The sequence below is a fragment of the Lycorma delicatula genome, chromosome 2, assembly GCF_047948215.1.
Source record: "Lycorma delicatula isolate Av1 chromosome 2, ASM4794821v1, whole genome shotgun sequence".
NCBI classification, from domain to species: domain Eukaryota; kingdom Metazoa; phylum Arthropoda; class Insecta; order Hemiptera; family Fulgoridae; genus Lycorma; species Lycorma delicatula.
This window is the reverse complement of record NC_134456.1, coordinates 65,287,634-65,304,357: the sequence shown is the minus strand read 5'-3', so window position 1 is coordinate 65,304,357 and position 16,724 is coordinate 65,287,634. Positions and strand designations below refer to the sequence as shown.

The 16,724-nt window shown below is 29.3% G+C and overlaps 1 protein-coding gene across 30 annotated transcripts in view; it reads left to right on the top strand.

The window, feature by feature from the left end:
- The window catches only part of LOC142318879 (serine/threonine-protein kinase MARK2-like), a 385,326-nt gene that overhangs the window by 321,111 nt on the left and 47,491 nt on the right, over window positions 1–16,724 (top strand). For 27 of the 30 annotated variants that reach the window (XM_075355485.1, XM_075355493.1, XM_075355492.1 and 24 more), the window contains one exon: window positions 1,589–1,801. In XM_075355485.1, coding sequence (XP_075211600.1) covers window positions 1,589–1,801 — 213 coding nt within the window. The remainder of the gene's footprint in view (window positions 1–1,588; window positions 1,802–16,724) is intronic. The other 3 variants (XM_075355471.1, XM_075355480.1, XM_075355500.1) reach the window with 1 other exon arrangement.

Here is a 16,724-nt window from a genome sequence, read left to right as displayed (position 1 = left end):
TGGTCTAAAAAAAGATTTAATTAAATTAAATCACTCTTTGAAACAATAGCAATGTGAATGCAAAACAATATGACTCACTTGAGCAGCAGTCTAATAAATATTATGAACTTTATCAGCAGTCTGTCGTGAGTGAATATTATCGCAAAATTAACACATCCTCTCATTTCTCAGACTCAATGCTGCCAGCACCAATGTCCAGGGTTTTGCTCAGTGGTGTGCCAAGACAGGTGACTGCTTATTAGTAGACAGAAGCATTTTTTGTCTAGATTTTTGTTTGTAAATCAAGTTTTCCACCGTATTTATAATTTGTGTAGTAATAATTTATGTTTTTTTTACCAATGTTTTGTTGTGTTTTTTTGCCACTTTTTACGAATTAGTTTTGATAACTGCTTAGCTATATCAAAATTCACATTTAGTATGCAATTAGTGTTGTGTAAATGACTGTAAGGTGTGTTACTCTTAGGTACTTTATTCAAATAAATATTTAGCATAACTCATTAAATCTTTAAAAATATTTAGTATATTTTAAGAATTATTAATCATAGTCATGCAGTACACTTGATTACATTTTTTCCTGTATTTAGTTCAGTTTTTTCATCCTCATGCTTTTATGCATCCATTCGTCATTCATGCTCTCACATCATTGTTCATTATGATTGCATTACACTACAATGAATTATATAAATTAAAAAGAAAAAAAATGGAATGTTTTAATTGAATGTCTTGAGACTGATAAAGAAAGGAAGTCAATTAATGATAGCTTCTTTATTCTAATTTCTAGTTTGCTTATACATTACAGCATGGCATTGCTAGTATTCATAAGGGGCAATGAGTGTGGGCTCCTCCTGTAAATTCTCAATTCCTGAATTTTTTCCTTAGACTTTTTTTTAGTCATTTTTTTCCACTGTATTCAGTTATTCATATGAGTATTATTTTTGTTTAGCTGTTAATTGAAATTTAAAAAAAAAGGTTTTTCTTATAAATAATTATTACAATTTCTCTACAACAATTACATTGAAGAATGTCAGCTTTTAGTAATATTTAATTTAAAGCTAAAGAGCTAGATAGATACTTTCTGTTAAATTCAATGTGAAATCTGTATCATAACCTTTTTTACTGTTTATGGTAGTAGAAAGTACTAAACAGTTAATTAGGTTTTATTTATGTTTACATTGTTTTATGAAATAATGATTACTACATTATAAAACTAATATTTATTATACGTGTTTATCATTATTATTTATTTAAACCTTACGAATCAATAAAAGCCAAAATTTAATGATATTAATCTTGTTTAATTCTCATCATAATGTTTCTTTAACATCGTGAATATGACAAAGTTCTATTTCACATTGGAGATAATGGTTATTTTATTTATGCATTAATAAAACAAATTTTATGAAAGTTATTCTTTAAAAAAATCTCTTGTATTTGATTTTTTCATTTATAATTTGTTTAAACAAAGCTTTAGAAAAACTTTTAAATTAATAATTTTATTTTAGCTTCTGAACTGTTATGTTATATTATTTAGTTACTAAGTATTTTAATGTTTTTGTTAATATTTTTTTTTATTTGTTTATAACTCTAGCAGTGTAGGTGTATGTCGTGGCCCACCTGTTTCACCTGCAGTTAGCAATCGACAGCCATTCCCGAGGAATGTGCCTAGCCGATCTACATTTCATAGTGGTCAAAATCGCCAAAGGGGGTGGTATGGTGGTACACCTTCACCTACTGGGGCACCACACGATGTCTCGAACAGACCATCATTCTTTTCCAAATTATCCTCCAGATTCTCAAAACGGTGAGTGATCTTATTATATTATCTCAATTTACATAAAAGAACGGTTTTATGATTTCTTGAGCTGTCCTTTTTAGAGTTGGGTATTAAGAATTTAGAAGAAATATTTCTTTTTTTTGGGTTAAGGGTTAATTAACTACAAAATATTTGGCTGTTTTGGTTAGATTTGTGTTAGATTATTGTGGTGATACAGAATTTTTACACAACATAACAGTACTTTAAATATGTTTTTGTGTGGATTAGGTTTGTGTTTTTTGTGTGTTCACTGCATTTGGAATAGGAGTGTAATTAATTAAAAACTTTAAAAAAAAAATCCTAATTTGATAGGAATTCTTTTAAATCTGAATTGAAAAAGGAAATAAAAATGATGTATTAAATTACTGAACATTGTTTTTAACTATTACAGATTTTCCTTTCATTCAGATTTATTCTAATGATAAGTGACTAACTCTTGAGTGATAGTGCGTTCTTGTGTTGCTGAAAAAGTGTGATGATTGTATTGTTGCTTAAATATGTACAGATTGTTACAGTAATGTAATGTTAAATGAATTTTAGTTTTATCATTTTCTCACAATGATTACAACTTTTGTTTTTTTATTTTATACATTATAGATCAAGTGTTATAGAATAACATTAGTTATTTTTATATCATAAACAATTAAATGTAATAAACATTTTATTTTTTCTTAAAATTGTTGTTAAGTATTTAGATGTATTTAATTAATGTTGATCTATAATGTTGTTCAGTTATGTGGGAGCTGAAAATTAAAAGTTGTTTTGGTTAAGAATTTTCTGTTTTGGTTATTTCAAAATTTGTCTTTATTTCATTGATTACATGAATACAAACCATCAAGATAAACAATAAAAAGAGTTTACTTAAAATTTTCTGTTTTTTTCTTCATTCTTGTGTTTATTTTTTAAATTTGCAGGTTCTTTTACAGTTAGGTCTTCATTTATTGGTGCCTGAATAGAACTGAATGTTTCAGAGATTTAGTTCTACATTTAAAAAAAAAAAAAAAACAAGTTTTTCATTATGTTATGCCATATTATTAAACAATTATTCATTGAAATGAATATTAGATTAACAAATTTTAGTAGAGAAAATAACAGTTTTTATTTGGTATGGTTTTTATTTTAGATGCTTCTCTTTTAATAATAATTATTCAGAATTTTTTTTATGCTTACTGTACATTGACAGATTGAAATAACCTTTATTTATTTTTGTATGTAGACATTTATATGCTTATTATAACTATGACTGGAAGTTAGAGAAGTTATAAAAATACTTATTAGAATTTTGTTAATGAATTGTATCTACTTATGAGGTATATGCTATCCCATGTGTATAATGATATTAATTGTTGTCTACTGTAATAGGATTCTGGGTTCACTTAATAGTGAAGATAAAAATTTCAAAAGAAAACTTGCTTACAGTGGATGTCATCAGTCAGGATATTAAACTTGTCTGTGTGGGCATTTCACAGTGAGTTAGTAAGCAATAATACATTTTAGAACTGTCTCTGATTAGTCTTTAGTTGTGAAAGAGAAGAAGGAAGAGAAAAGAAAAAACTTTATTTACATAAAGAAAGAAAACATTTTAGTTATTCTTTTCTCTTCTATATTACTCTGGTAGGAACTTCTGTACATTTGTAAATGACAACAAACAGCATTTTAATTTTTAGAAAAATATGTTTTATAACTTCAGAATCCCTTAACTTTGATAAATATTTTTTCCTTTTTCTTTAAACTTAGCCACCATAAATGAAACTGTTATGCCATTTACTGTAGTTTTGATGTGGTCACATATCAGAAATTGGTATAACCATTCTTAGGAAGAAGCATCCTATTCCTATGTCAGGCTTATGTAGAAAGAATCCTTCTTGCTTCATCCTTTTGGAAAGAATGGATCGAATTAATTTGCCATATTCATTGGATAGAATATACTGTGCAATATGAGTATGTCAAGCCCACTTAAATTCAGATTGTATTAATATATACTATACAAGTAGCACATTATTATATTAACCCCAAGGACTGACTGTATTGAATATCATTATCTCAGATAAGGAATCTGACTAATTGAAATTGTACCACAGGTGGTACTATTCATGTGTGACATATGATAAGAAAGCTAGGTAGATAGTTAAATTTAACAGATTAATATACCCCTTACTGTAGGAAACAGGTCATTATATATGTCTACTAAGTAGGAGAAAATTATATGAAGTTAAAACTTGGCTCTAAACTTTTATTATGAATTACTTATCTTTATGCATTAGAGAATGAAGTTCACTAATTGTGTAGATTGTAGTGTAATATTAAAAGTTTTTTAATTTTGTAAAAATTTCAGAATTTAAAAAAAAATAGAAGATATAAATTTGAATTATAATGGTGGTTTTAGAAATATATCTTGTCTCTGTGATATATTTGGAATACATCATTAAAAAATTCATATAAAACATTACATGTATAATAGTGAAATGTGAATATGTTGTAAGCTAAGAAAAATCCTATGAAGTTGTTCTATCCATCCCAGGCTTTATTAGTTTTTTCTGACATGTCCTGCTTTTTTCCTATCAGTTCATTTTACCTTCTCTAAGTAATTTCTATGCTTCATTTAAAATGATATCATTATTTTATTATTAATGTAGTACTGTACTGGCAAGATTTGTTTATAACTATGTCACAGTTTTTAGTTGCAAATTTATCAATTTTATATGAAGTTTTAAGGTTTTGTTTTTACTATTTCAGCAATTTTTTTTTCTTTTTAGATATTAAAAGTTTTTGTAATCATGTTTTAATAATATATTTCATTTTTTTGAATTAGTGTGCAGTGGTTTTTGCTTTTTTTGCTGTGATACAATGTAGTTTCTAATATATTTTTTCAGTATTAGGTCGCTGCAATTGTTCTGAAAATCGTTTTTTAAATATCGCGTACATGTTATAAAAAAAATTTCTAAAGAAATTTGCACTTGTTGCAACAGGTAATTTCTTTCTAGTCTTTTTAAATATTCTTGAGTCATGAAATAAATCATTCAATTGGAAGGTTCTCAACATACTTTTTTTGGTCATAAGGTTTTCTTTTTTCTGTGCAAACACTTCTATAAAATTTGATATACATTAAATAAGAATTTGTTTTCTGCTAGACGTGTAGCAGTATGAATTATTCCTTTATTACTAATGGATTAATGGATTGTTGAAAAAAATAAAATTGTATTAAATCGTTATATTAAATTTATTTTCTTACAGATGTTTAAAGTCACTTTAGTGTCTTCTTTGGGTCGTTTAATGTAAAAAAATTAGCTTTTGGTTTATTATATTAATATTTCAGTCTTATTTACTCTTTATCAAACATCTGTATTGTTTTATTCATTTAATTATATATTAAATGATGCTGGATTTAAATAAATTGTTATTAAGTGTTAGTATTAATAATTTTTTCCTTTTTTCATCAAAGATTTTAAATGAATTTCTTTTTCATTAATTTTAGTTCCTTATTTTCAAATATCTGTCCAAAGTTATAAACAGTTACATTGTTTATTTGCGAACCACATGAATTGGTTTAATGTATTTGTAAATCCATTTATTACAATTAAAAATATTATTTTGATGTGATAAGTAAGAATTGAAATAAGTTTTTAAGATCTATATCATTCATTGTTAGCCAAAATGACCTGAAATTATAAAAGAGTAAAGATGCTACTTAGTACACAGTCTACCATCATTATGAGGTCTACCACTGCAGTACTTGCGGCCTACCATACCACTGTGTATATAATTTGTGTATGTTAATTAGACTAGGGTAGTGTGCAAAGCAAGATTTAGGTTATGCTGATATTGTATGAAGTTCAGTATGCAAAAACAACATTACCTAACCACATCTAATTAACATTAAATATAGAATTCGGTTATTATTTATAATATTAATTAACTATTTAAAATAAATTTAAATAGTTAAATATGATGGTGGTACTTCAGACCTCATTGATGATTGTAGACCGCACACTAAAGTAGTACTGCGTAATCATTTTTAACGACACTCATGGAAATTGTTTTATTAAAAGATTATGGGACTATCATTATGGGACTAAGATTATGGGAAATCATTTATACTATGAAAGGATAAAAAATTGTTTTTCTAATTTAATAGGAAAGATTTTCTTGATAAAACAATGCAGGATAGAATGGGCTTAAATTTGTTGTATATTATGATTTATATAAAAAAATCCACTTACCAACAATTGTGAGTATTGACTATCCAAGCGTTTTAGGATTATTCCTCCATCATCAGGGATTATTGATTAATTATGAATTTTATAGTTGTGCATATAAATTTTTATGAATGGAAATTAATGAAAATAAAATTTGAAATTTTTATGTTCATAACAATTGATTGTTAGTAGTTAAAATAAGTCAACATTAAAAGAAAACGTTTGTTATGTCGTAAACATAATTGTTATAACACATGTTTACAACTGTTGTAAACAGTTACAATAACTATTGTTACTGTTATTGTAATCTATGGTGCTGGCCAGTCAGTGTAGCAAACAGCATGCTGGCTTCTAGAACAGTTGTTCTAGAGTTTAAACCTAGAAAGGGTCTGGGAATTTTCTCACATCTTATTCTATTCATTCCATCTTTTTTGTTAAAATATGTGTGTTAAAGGGGAATGTCTTAAGTTATTAAAAAAAAAAAACTTGTTCATCACTTAATGTTTATGTATATGTTAACGTTTTTTAAACATGAAATATTTTAGAACTCTTATTTTTAAAAAATGTTCACTGATGTTAAATTCATTTTTTTCAATTCAGCTTTAAGATTAACCAGATGCAAAGTAAAAACTCTTACTGGGGCAGGAGTTTTTATTTACAGAAACTCTTATAAGTTTCAGCAAATTAATGAAATGTATTGATGTTTATCTGTTGGGTATATGTATGGATGAGTATGTTTTGAGATATATATATATATATATATATAAAAGTAAACCTGAAAATACTTTTTACTGCTTTTCAGAATTATTGCAGAAGTTTCTGAAATTTTCTTTTGTTAGTTACTCTAGTCACTTTTTAAGTGTATATTACACGAGAGGTTGATGAAATATATAATAAAAATTAAATTAAAAAAATTAACATTTCATTAGAATTAAATTATTAAACCGTTACACATTTATTGAATCTAATTTCAGTTATAATATTGATGTGCGTTTAAAACTCCAGTCATAGGAAACTTGTATAAAGAAAAATTATGTGAACAAAAAAATAAAAATGTTTTTACTGATAAATAATAAAAAACAGGAAAGTATTGTCCTTCATAGCAAATCTATCAGTTTAGCATTTAGAATAAAAAGATCAGTTCAGACAATCTATAAAGTTGTGCTAAGAATTGTTGTCATGAGCAGACTTGATGGGGTCTTTATTCAAAATGAATTACAACCCTTTGTGAGTCAGCTAGAACAATGTGCTGATTGTCATATTTATAGGCTTCATGTAATGTAGTCTGGTAGCCATCAGTCATCCTAGTTTTGTACCTGTTTATTCCCTCTTATTTTACCTTGAAAATACAAATAATGTATGTTTTTAACATTTGTATAAAATGAGTTTTTAAATTATGCAAAATGCAGAAATAAGATAATATCTTAATTATAAGATGTTGTTGAAATGTTGATGTACAGATTGTTAACAGTCATTCACTGCAAATGTCACGTGCTTATCTCTGTTCATCTGTTTTTACCTCTTCAGCTTTTCCTGACAATTACAATTAACAGGTTTTGAAATTTAAATTATACATTGGGTGTCTGAAAAATGAAAATAATTTGGGGTTTTAATAAATAGTAATTTTTATTTTGCAGTGGCCCAGTAGTGTTTTATGTGTAATCTTGAAGCAAGAACAGTTAAATATTATTTTACCCAATCTCCATCAGATAGAAACTGCTTTAGACTGTTGTTTAGGTCAAACTATTACGAGCCTGGACTTCAGTACCATGGTGTCGCTGCAAGAGAAAGCACAGTTTGTGTACTAGTTTACAGGAATGAAATCAGTGACTGTCATATAAAGAAGTAATACGTGATCTATATCATATAAATACTCTGTGACAAAAGCATGGGTAAGGGGTTGAACAGTTGTTGGAAACCAGAAGTATTTTGAAAGGACACTCACTAGGTAGAGCTAAAAAAAGTGCTGAAAACTGAAAGAATTCAACTGTCTTTCCAATTAAGTTCAAAAAGTTCAGTTCATAGTGTTAGTCGTCAACTAAACATTCCTAAAAGCTCTCTTCCTGATGTCACAAATGATTGATACATCATGTTACATCATATGATACATCATATACTGTAACTTTTCTATAAAATTAAACCTAACAAAAAGTTCAATTTGTAATAACCATATTAAACTTCATTTCTGCTGATGAAAATCACCTGCAGTACTTTTTATTTTGTGAAGAAGCAACATTTCATGTTCATAGAGGCATGAATTGCTATAATTGTCAAGTATGGTACTTACAAACTGCACACAATTTTGGGATTCATCTGCAACTATTTGAAAGTAAATGTTTGGTGTGGTGTTCATGCATAATCAAACTTTTGGACCGTTTTTTTTTTTAACCGACTATTATTGGCATGTGTATTTGGGCATGTTAGAGAACTTTGTATTTCTGCAGATTGAAAGTATATAGGGCCCAATCTTCCTATAGGATGCAACCTCTCCACATCATACAGAAGTTCTGTGAACTGCACTCAACAGGTTTCCAGAAGGCTAGATAGGCAGAGAAGCTCCCATCACTCTTGGCCACTGCAAAAACTTTCTATGCCAATGGATTTATGCTTTGGAATTATGTAAAAGAAATCATTTATCAAGAAATATTGTAACCACTTGCACCGAAGAAAAACAGCAGACATGCATGCTTGCCAAGTTTGATGTCTGCAGGGTTGTAAGTGGTGCTGCTTATATTGAGTTATACTAAGATGTAAAAAAAAATTTAGTTAGACTTTGTACTCTCAAGTAATAAAACACATACATTTTTAATTGTTAATGTAATAAAGTAAATTTAAACCACTCAGTTTTTTTTTTATTTATATATATATATAAAATTTTGAAAAAAATTATATTGATAATTTAAGGAACTGTTATTGCAAATAAATAAATAAATTTCTTTCTGAAAATGTGGTAAAATGGTTATTATCGTCAATTTAAATAATCTATTTTTTTTTTTTAAATTATTTATTAAGCATAATGTTTATTTATTTACATTTTATTTTAATAAATGTTCAAAATGTCCTCCTGTTTGACAGTTTGCAAGTCTGTTGTAAAAGGATGATACTGCATTATTCAGTGATTCCCTAGTGATATTTTGTGCTGATTCTTGAATTCTATTTTGTAAATCATCACTGTCTTGGGGCTTATATGATACACAATACTTTTTAAGTGGCCCTGTAAAAAGTAATCCAATGTGCTGGCCATTCTATTTGACCTCTTGGCCAATCCTTCTTCCAGGAAAAAATGCACTTAAAATTTCACATACCTGATACCAAAATGAGGCGGGGCACCATCTTGTTGAAAGCAAATGTTTTGGAAGTTAGAGCAACAAAGTTTTCAATGTTTGGAATGATGTGGTCAAGAAGCAAAGTTTCATATTTCACTGCGTTTAAATTTAGGCCCTATCAATCATCTGCCAACACTACCTGCCCATACATTTACTCTGACTGGATACTGTTTATGTTCCTTACAATACCAGTGTGGATTAATATCAGTCCAGTATCAACAATTATGGTGATTTACATTGCCATTTAAAAAAAAAAATGTGGCCCTTTGTTTAATAAATTAGGATCTGCACAAGTATTGTTCATCATAATTTTGCAGACTTCAAGGCTTCGATCATAGTCATCTTCATTAAGTACTTACACCAGTTGAATTTTGAAGGGTTTGAAATTTTCACTTTTTAATGTTTGTATCGTTGAACTTTAGCTAGTGATAAGTTCTCATGCTGCTGTTGTTCAAGTCGTGGAGTGAGGATTCTCTGTAAATTCTTCTGTAATCTCCTAATGATTTGTTGTAGATGTAGGCCTCCCTCGTTTTCTTCTATTAATGCTCCATGGTTTTTTTTTTCAAATCGTGTGATGGTTTTTGGCACTGTACCTTTTGAAATAGAGTTGACATTTATTAAATGTTGCATTTAACAATTCACAGATTTCATTATACAACCTAACTATTTCACCAAAGCCCATCATCATTAAAAGTGTGACACTCACTTGTTCACTGAGTGACATGTAGATATAGCAGTGTTAGCAGGTAGCACAGAAAACAAATTAAATCAGTTAAAAAGAAATTTCCATAAATTTATTTATTTGCAATAACACTTCCTTAAATCATCATATATTTTTTCAAAATCCAAACTATCCCTCTGCCATTTTTAGTACAGAAATCATACCAGCTTTTTATTTATACCATTTTTCTTGTCTTAAAGAAACCTTTAAAATTATATATTACACAAAGAGTGTTGCCATTTAAAATATGAGTAACATCCCCTGGGTCATCCACCAAGAAGGTGTTGAAATTGTATTTCTCGTCAAAAGGTAAAGTAGTTGACAGATACCTTATCCTGAAAGTTACCCACCCGTATTCTTTTTAGAATGTTGAGGGGTTTCCTTAATTTTGACTTGCTGTGTAAACAGAATGTATCGTGAAGTTCTCCCAGGACTTCAATAACAGATTCTACTTGTGGAAATAGTTCATATAAACATATACTAAAGTGCCTCATTTGTGAGTTATCGTGAGTGAAAAATTTTGCTCTGATTTCAGCTACCCTAGTGAAATGAGGTAGTATTGAAATTTTTAGAACATTAATTAAGGAGTATAATTAATGATTTATTATGGTTTTTTGACTTGAAAAATAAAATAAAATAGGTCTCTGAACCAACCATATCTGCAGTAGTTTTTCTAATAATAAATTGGAGCAATAAACACCTGTTTTTTTGTTTGACATACAATAACTTTGTTAAATGGGTAATAAAAACATAAAGCCTTTAAACAAAACTTGTAGAACATTTAATACTGAACAGATTGATGTAAGATCAGTTGAATAAAACAAAAAAATTTGAATTTTATTTAGAAACTGTACACGAGACCAAAGTGCATTATATATACCAATTAATAATAAATGTTCAAAAATGAGCCTGCCATTTTCAACACATTGTTTGGCATGCTTCTGTACTGCTTTTGTTGTTTTTTTTTTTAGTTCTTCAGGACTGCCCTTAAATTGCTCAGCTGCATCATGCGAACAATCAGTTCCTCACAAGAATGTATATTCTTTTTTATACAGTATTTTTCATCCATCCCCAGACACAAAAATCTAAAGGCGTTTGATCAAGTGATCTTTGTGGCCAAGACCTCTGCCCATGTATGCTCATTGTTGACATACGTGAACCCATTTCCTGAAGATTGCAATAAGTCTCGCTAATTGTTTTGAAATATGGAATCCTGCAATGTGGTAAATTTATTTCATATTCTACTGCAGCAGCTATTGCATTACCATTACACATATCCAAAGTGAACACTATTTCATTGTATTTCTCTGTTGTAAATAAGTACATCATAACTTCAATGTGTAATCAATCAGATTCAAAATAAAATTCACAGAAAAATTTCACCTACATCACAGTTCACAATAACCGATATACTTAACCTTTTCCCCTCGGAAGTAACTTTTAAGAAATGTCCTCTCAGATCAGGTGGCCACACCTATTTCTGTGTCAGATCGTTGATTGAACAGTTGATAATGTCCTATAAGATTGGATGGCCAGCACTGGCCATGGCGGTTTGTTTGTGAGCTCGACTGCCATGTTAATAAATGTTGATAATAAATTAAAACCCCTTATTTTGATATAAATGGTTATGTTTTACTTTGTTTTAAATATTTAAAATATATGCAACTGCGTGATGTAGCTTTTGTTATGATATCAAATAATCTAATATATTATATTGCGTATTGAAAGATAGAAAAAGTTATGTTACAAAGAATGTGAATTTTTTAAACATTTTTTTCACATAAACTAGTCATTTAAATTACTTCAATTTACCAATTGTTGCAATAAAGTGATTTTTGAAATTCCTACAATTAACAGACCCTAACGAAATATTGGCATAGGCAATCTATAGCCCAGAAAGTGTTCTGTTTGAGCAACCACCCAGTTTTTTTATCTAAACCTATTTTTGTTTATCTAATATAATTGAAACTTATGTAAATAAATAATAACAAATTTGATTGCAATAACAGATTTTTAATTTATTTCAAACATTTGAATTACTGGATTATAATATTTTAGTTTTACTTATGTTAAATTTACAATATTAGGATAGGCCTATTAGTTACTGAAAAAGATAACATTTCAGTTACAAATCATGTTTTACAAAAATTAGTTTTTAAAATTTTCCTGAGTATGATATTTCTCAAAACAAACCCCAGGACAAAGCCCTGGATTAGCAATACAAGTTTTCCAGAAGAATTTTGTCCGTCGTCGAACTCCTCCTACACTGCGATCACTACAAACAGCGCAGTCTTTAATTTTTCTCTCTTCGAGTGGATACATTATATGGAGTTTACCATCCAGTCACTGTTCATCAACAAAATTTGATAGTCTATGTCTTTTGTTTACATTCCGAACCTCCCCCACTAACTGTTTTACTAACTGCTTCCTAAACTTTCTTTGTGTCACTTTTTCTTTTGGAGGTTTGTTGCTACAAAACAAGATATATGTGTTTACAATCGGAGTTTCAATAAACTAAAAGAAGATTTTCCGCCACCATTTGATTGATTTCCTAATGAAGGGATGTGAAGACATGTAATGGTCCATTAAATCAACTACCCGCATCGACTCATTGTACTTACATACAACAGTTGGTTTCTGTACAATTTCCAATTGTCCACCATTCTTCACCCGTCTTACAACCTGGGTTGAGTTGCCATACAGCGTAGTAAGCATTGTGTTACATCATTAGTGTCCTTCCAGAGTAGAAGTGAATATTTATCATCTTTTCGATATGCTTTGATTTCCCCTTTCTTCAGTTTTATTGGTTGGACAACTTGTTCTGATGACTTATTTTGTGAATTTTTCATCTTTCTTGTTGTTCTCACTGCAGGGGGCAATCCTTTTCTGTTTCGTACAATTGTGCCGGTTATGTGAACTTTCTTTTCATGCAGTGCTAATGCCAAGTCTAAGTTTGTGTGTAGCCGATCAGTGAATACATGTAGCCCTTCAACTGTACCATAATCGTCTTCCAGTTTTTTCACTAAGTGTAAGACCGCTCTAGCAGTGACTTCTAAGTCTAGTCTGTACATGCTGTTGGTTGTAGGTTTGCCTAAATACTAGGGCACAAATATAGCCGGTTGCTGACTCTGACAATATCCAAATCCTTATTCCCCATTTAATGGGTTTGCCCTTATTATACATCTTAAAACAAACCCTACCTTTAAAAGCCACTGTACTCTTGTCAATACTCACTTTGTGTTGTGGGACGTAGTACTGTCTATACTTCTTGTCCAAATACATGACTACTCTGCGCACCTTCCCAGAACGTGTTACATGTCCTTGTACAGGACCACTTGGAGGAGGATTTACGTGCAGATTCTAAAAGATTTGGTGGAATCTGTCTTTAGAAAATGTATCTCTAAAGAAAGGTAGATAGTCAGTGTAGTCTGCAGAAAAGTAGTCTTCAATTTCAGGCTTGGAATTCATAACCATATTGATTAAAACCCCTAGGAAAGCTTTCGTTTCTCGGAGCGTAACTTGTTAGACCACCAGATAGATTTTTTGCGTAACAGGGTATTCTTTTGAATTTTTTCTTTGGAATATCTGTTTGTTTCATTTACAATCTCCGTAAGTAAACTATCAGTAAAGAATAACTGAAAATATTCTAATTCTGTCTGGTATTTGACCACGAGGTGGCTTAAAGCCACTCTCATTTACATAAATATACTTATTGAATTTTACATCATTGTCACACCATTCTTTCCATCCATCTCCTTCAGCATCGTTTTCATCTCCCTCAATGCCTTCGATAATCTGATCTTCCTCCCCTTCTGCAATTCTTTCTGACTGTTCTTCATTCAATACACTATTATTATATTCTTTAAACTGTTCTTCAAATTCATTCTCATCAGACACATTTACACCATTTTGATTTAGTACTTCTTCGTCGAACAGATTACCAATCTCAGAATCAATATCACTCACATGATCAGAATCATAATTACTATCTAGTTAGTCTTCCAAAGCATCCCGTATATCATCGGAATTATCGAGTAAATTGCTCATTTTGCTAGTAAACACACACGTCCTAATTCTAATATTCAAACACACATGTTCTAATTCTAATATTCACAAACCAAATACCTGTGCGAAAGAATAACTAATGGACTAATATTTACAGTATTTTATACTAAACTCAGATATTTGTAGTAATTAATCATTTGAGTAATAGATAACTGCACTAAAACAATCGGTACACAACAAGCTGAATAAAGTAAGGTTAGACTCACTACCTGTGAATTCAAAGCCGATGTTTACATATTTCTACTGCGAAACTGAAACTGAAGTGTTGCTAACTTTATAAAACATCATCTCAACTGAGTTAAAAAGTTGTTCCCTTTTTTCAAAACCAACCAGACAATTTATGTCTAAAATATAAAAAAAGATGTCAAATGGCCACCAGTGTTGGCCAGCCGAGTGCGTAGGGAAATTATTAGTGGCCAGCACAGCTGGACATCTGATCCTAGAGTACAAAGCAATTAAAACCTGCCCAAGGACAAAATTTAACTGAACAATCTCAGGTTGTTATGGAAATGGCAGTCAGCATTGCTGGCTACCCGAGGGGAAAGGGTTAATATTCCTTACAGAATTTTAACAGTATGCTTATCAGTTTATATCAGCTGTTGTTATTTTATAGCCAACTTTGAAAAAAAATTTCAATTAATTTATTGTGTTTCTGTCATTAATAAAAAAAGTTATTATCAAAGTAATTTTAATTATTAGGTAGATTTCTTAATGGGTAACATGATCCGACTTCTGGAAAATTGTGACATATCTTCATATTTCACACCCACCAGACCCCAAAACCACCGTCAGTTCAGAAGTTTATATATACATTTTATATATATATATATTTGTTTCACTTTCTTGTGGACACAATAACTGCTGTAATTCTGCACCAATCACTTTTAAATTATTCTTTAAAAATAACTCGTCCCTAAAATCTCAGTCAAGTTCGTTAACGGCCAAAATCATACCATGGGGATGGAATGGGGGCTTTTTCAAAAACAAAACAAAAAAAAATCACCATAACTTTCTTATTAAGTAAAATATCGAATTTGTAAAGTTCCTACTATTCTTTGGATAAGGGCCTAAAACTTATGTAAGTAAAGATATTTGATATCACCAACCATTGGCGTAGGGGGTGAAAAAATGGGGTTTTGAAGACAAAAAAAAAATCATACCTCCCTTAATAAGCACAGTATTGAATTGGTTTGAAGTGTTCGTTAGTCCTTTAAACATTACCTAAAACTCTTGTCTGAAACAATTTTTGATATGACCAACCCGTATGGCAAGGGATGACCAAAATGTTTGTGGAATTGTAAGATGTGGCTTGCTGTATACTAAACATGTGAAACTTCTTTTTACATACAACCATTGTCATATTGAGAAAATTTGAAGTTTTTCTCAACTTTAAGGTGGAAATCTTTTTTATCTTCTACTTAGCACCGGTGAAATCTACCTCCACCTTTTGACATGCAGAAAGGGAGTTTTTTTTAACTAATTTTTATCAGTAAATTTAGTTTGTATAAATTTTTCACATCACCAAAAAACAATTTGGTTTTTGTTTACATTAAATAAATACTTTTCTGATAAATGTTAACTTTTCTTTTTTTATTCAACTTATCTTATACCATTCTGTTCAGGATTAAATTTTCTACAGGTTTTGTGTTTAAAAGCTTTATGTTTTTATCACCCGTGTAACAAAGTTATTTTACATCAGACATAAAAAAAAACGGGGTTTTCCTTCTAATTTATTGGTTTACACTCCAGATTTCTCACAAATTACTGCAGATGTGGTTCTGAGACCTATTTGATTTGATTTTTCAAGTTAAAAACCATACTAAATCATTAATTTTCCTTTATTAACATCCTAAAAATTTAATTTTTTAATTCCTTAATTAACATGCTAAAAATTTCATTATGACCTCGTTTCACCAGGGTAGCTGAAATCAGAGCAAAATGAATTTTTGTTATTATTTTCACGAGTAGAATATGTTATAAAGTCCCCGGAGATCTTTGTGATGCACTTGTTTATCAACTGTATCATGTCAATATGAAATAAAGTAGCTTTCCTTTTTTATAATAATTTATAAAATGTTTATATTAATAATTTGATTGAGATTTTGTTTAAATTCATTGAAAAAGACTACAATCATTTTATAGAAATTTTATTTAACAGCTTATCTTTTTAATTTTTGATTTTACTTACTTGAAATAAGTTCAGTATTGTATTGTTTTCACGAAAATAATCTTCATAAATTTGTTCTAGTAACATCACTTTTGACAAATGCATAGTATCTATGCATATTTATTCTAAGAATCTATGCTAATATTTATTGATATTTTTTCTCTTAATTTTTTATTAATATCCCATTTTTAATATAATTATTATTAATACTTATCAAAAGATTAAATAGGATCCTGAACATTTTAAATTATATGATAACAAGCAGGAATTAGAAAAAATTAAAATACTTGTTCAGAAATTTCAGATCTGATTAATAAAAGTTACAAATATGTTTTTGTAGCAATTTTTTAATTAAAAATTACATGTAACTGATTCTTTTTATGAAGGTAAAAATACAAAATACCAACATTTTGAAAACAGCTTTTTAATAACATTA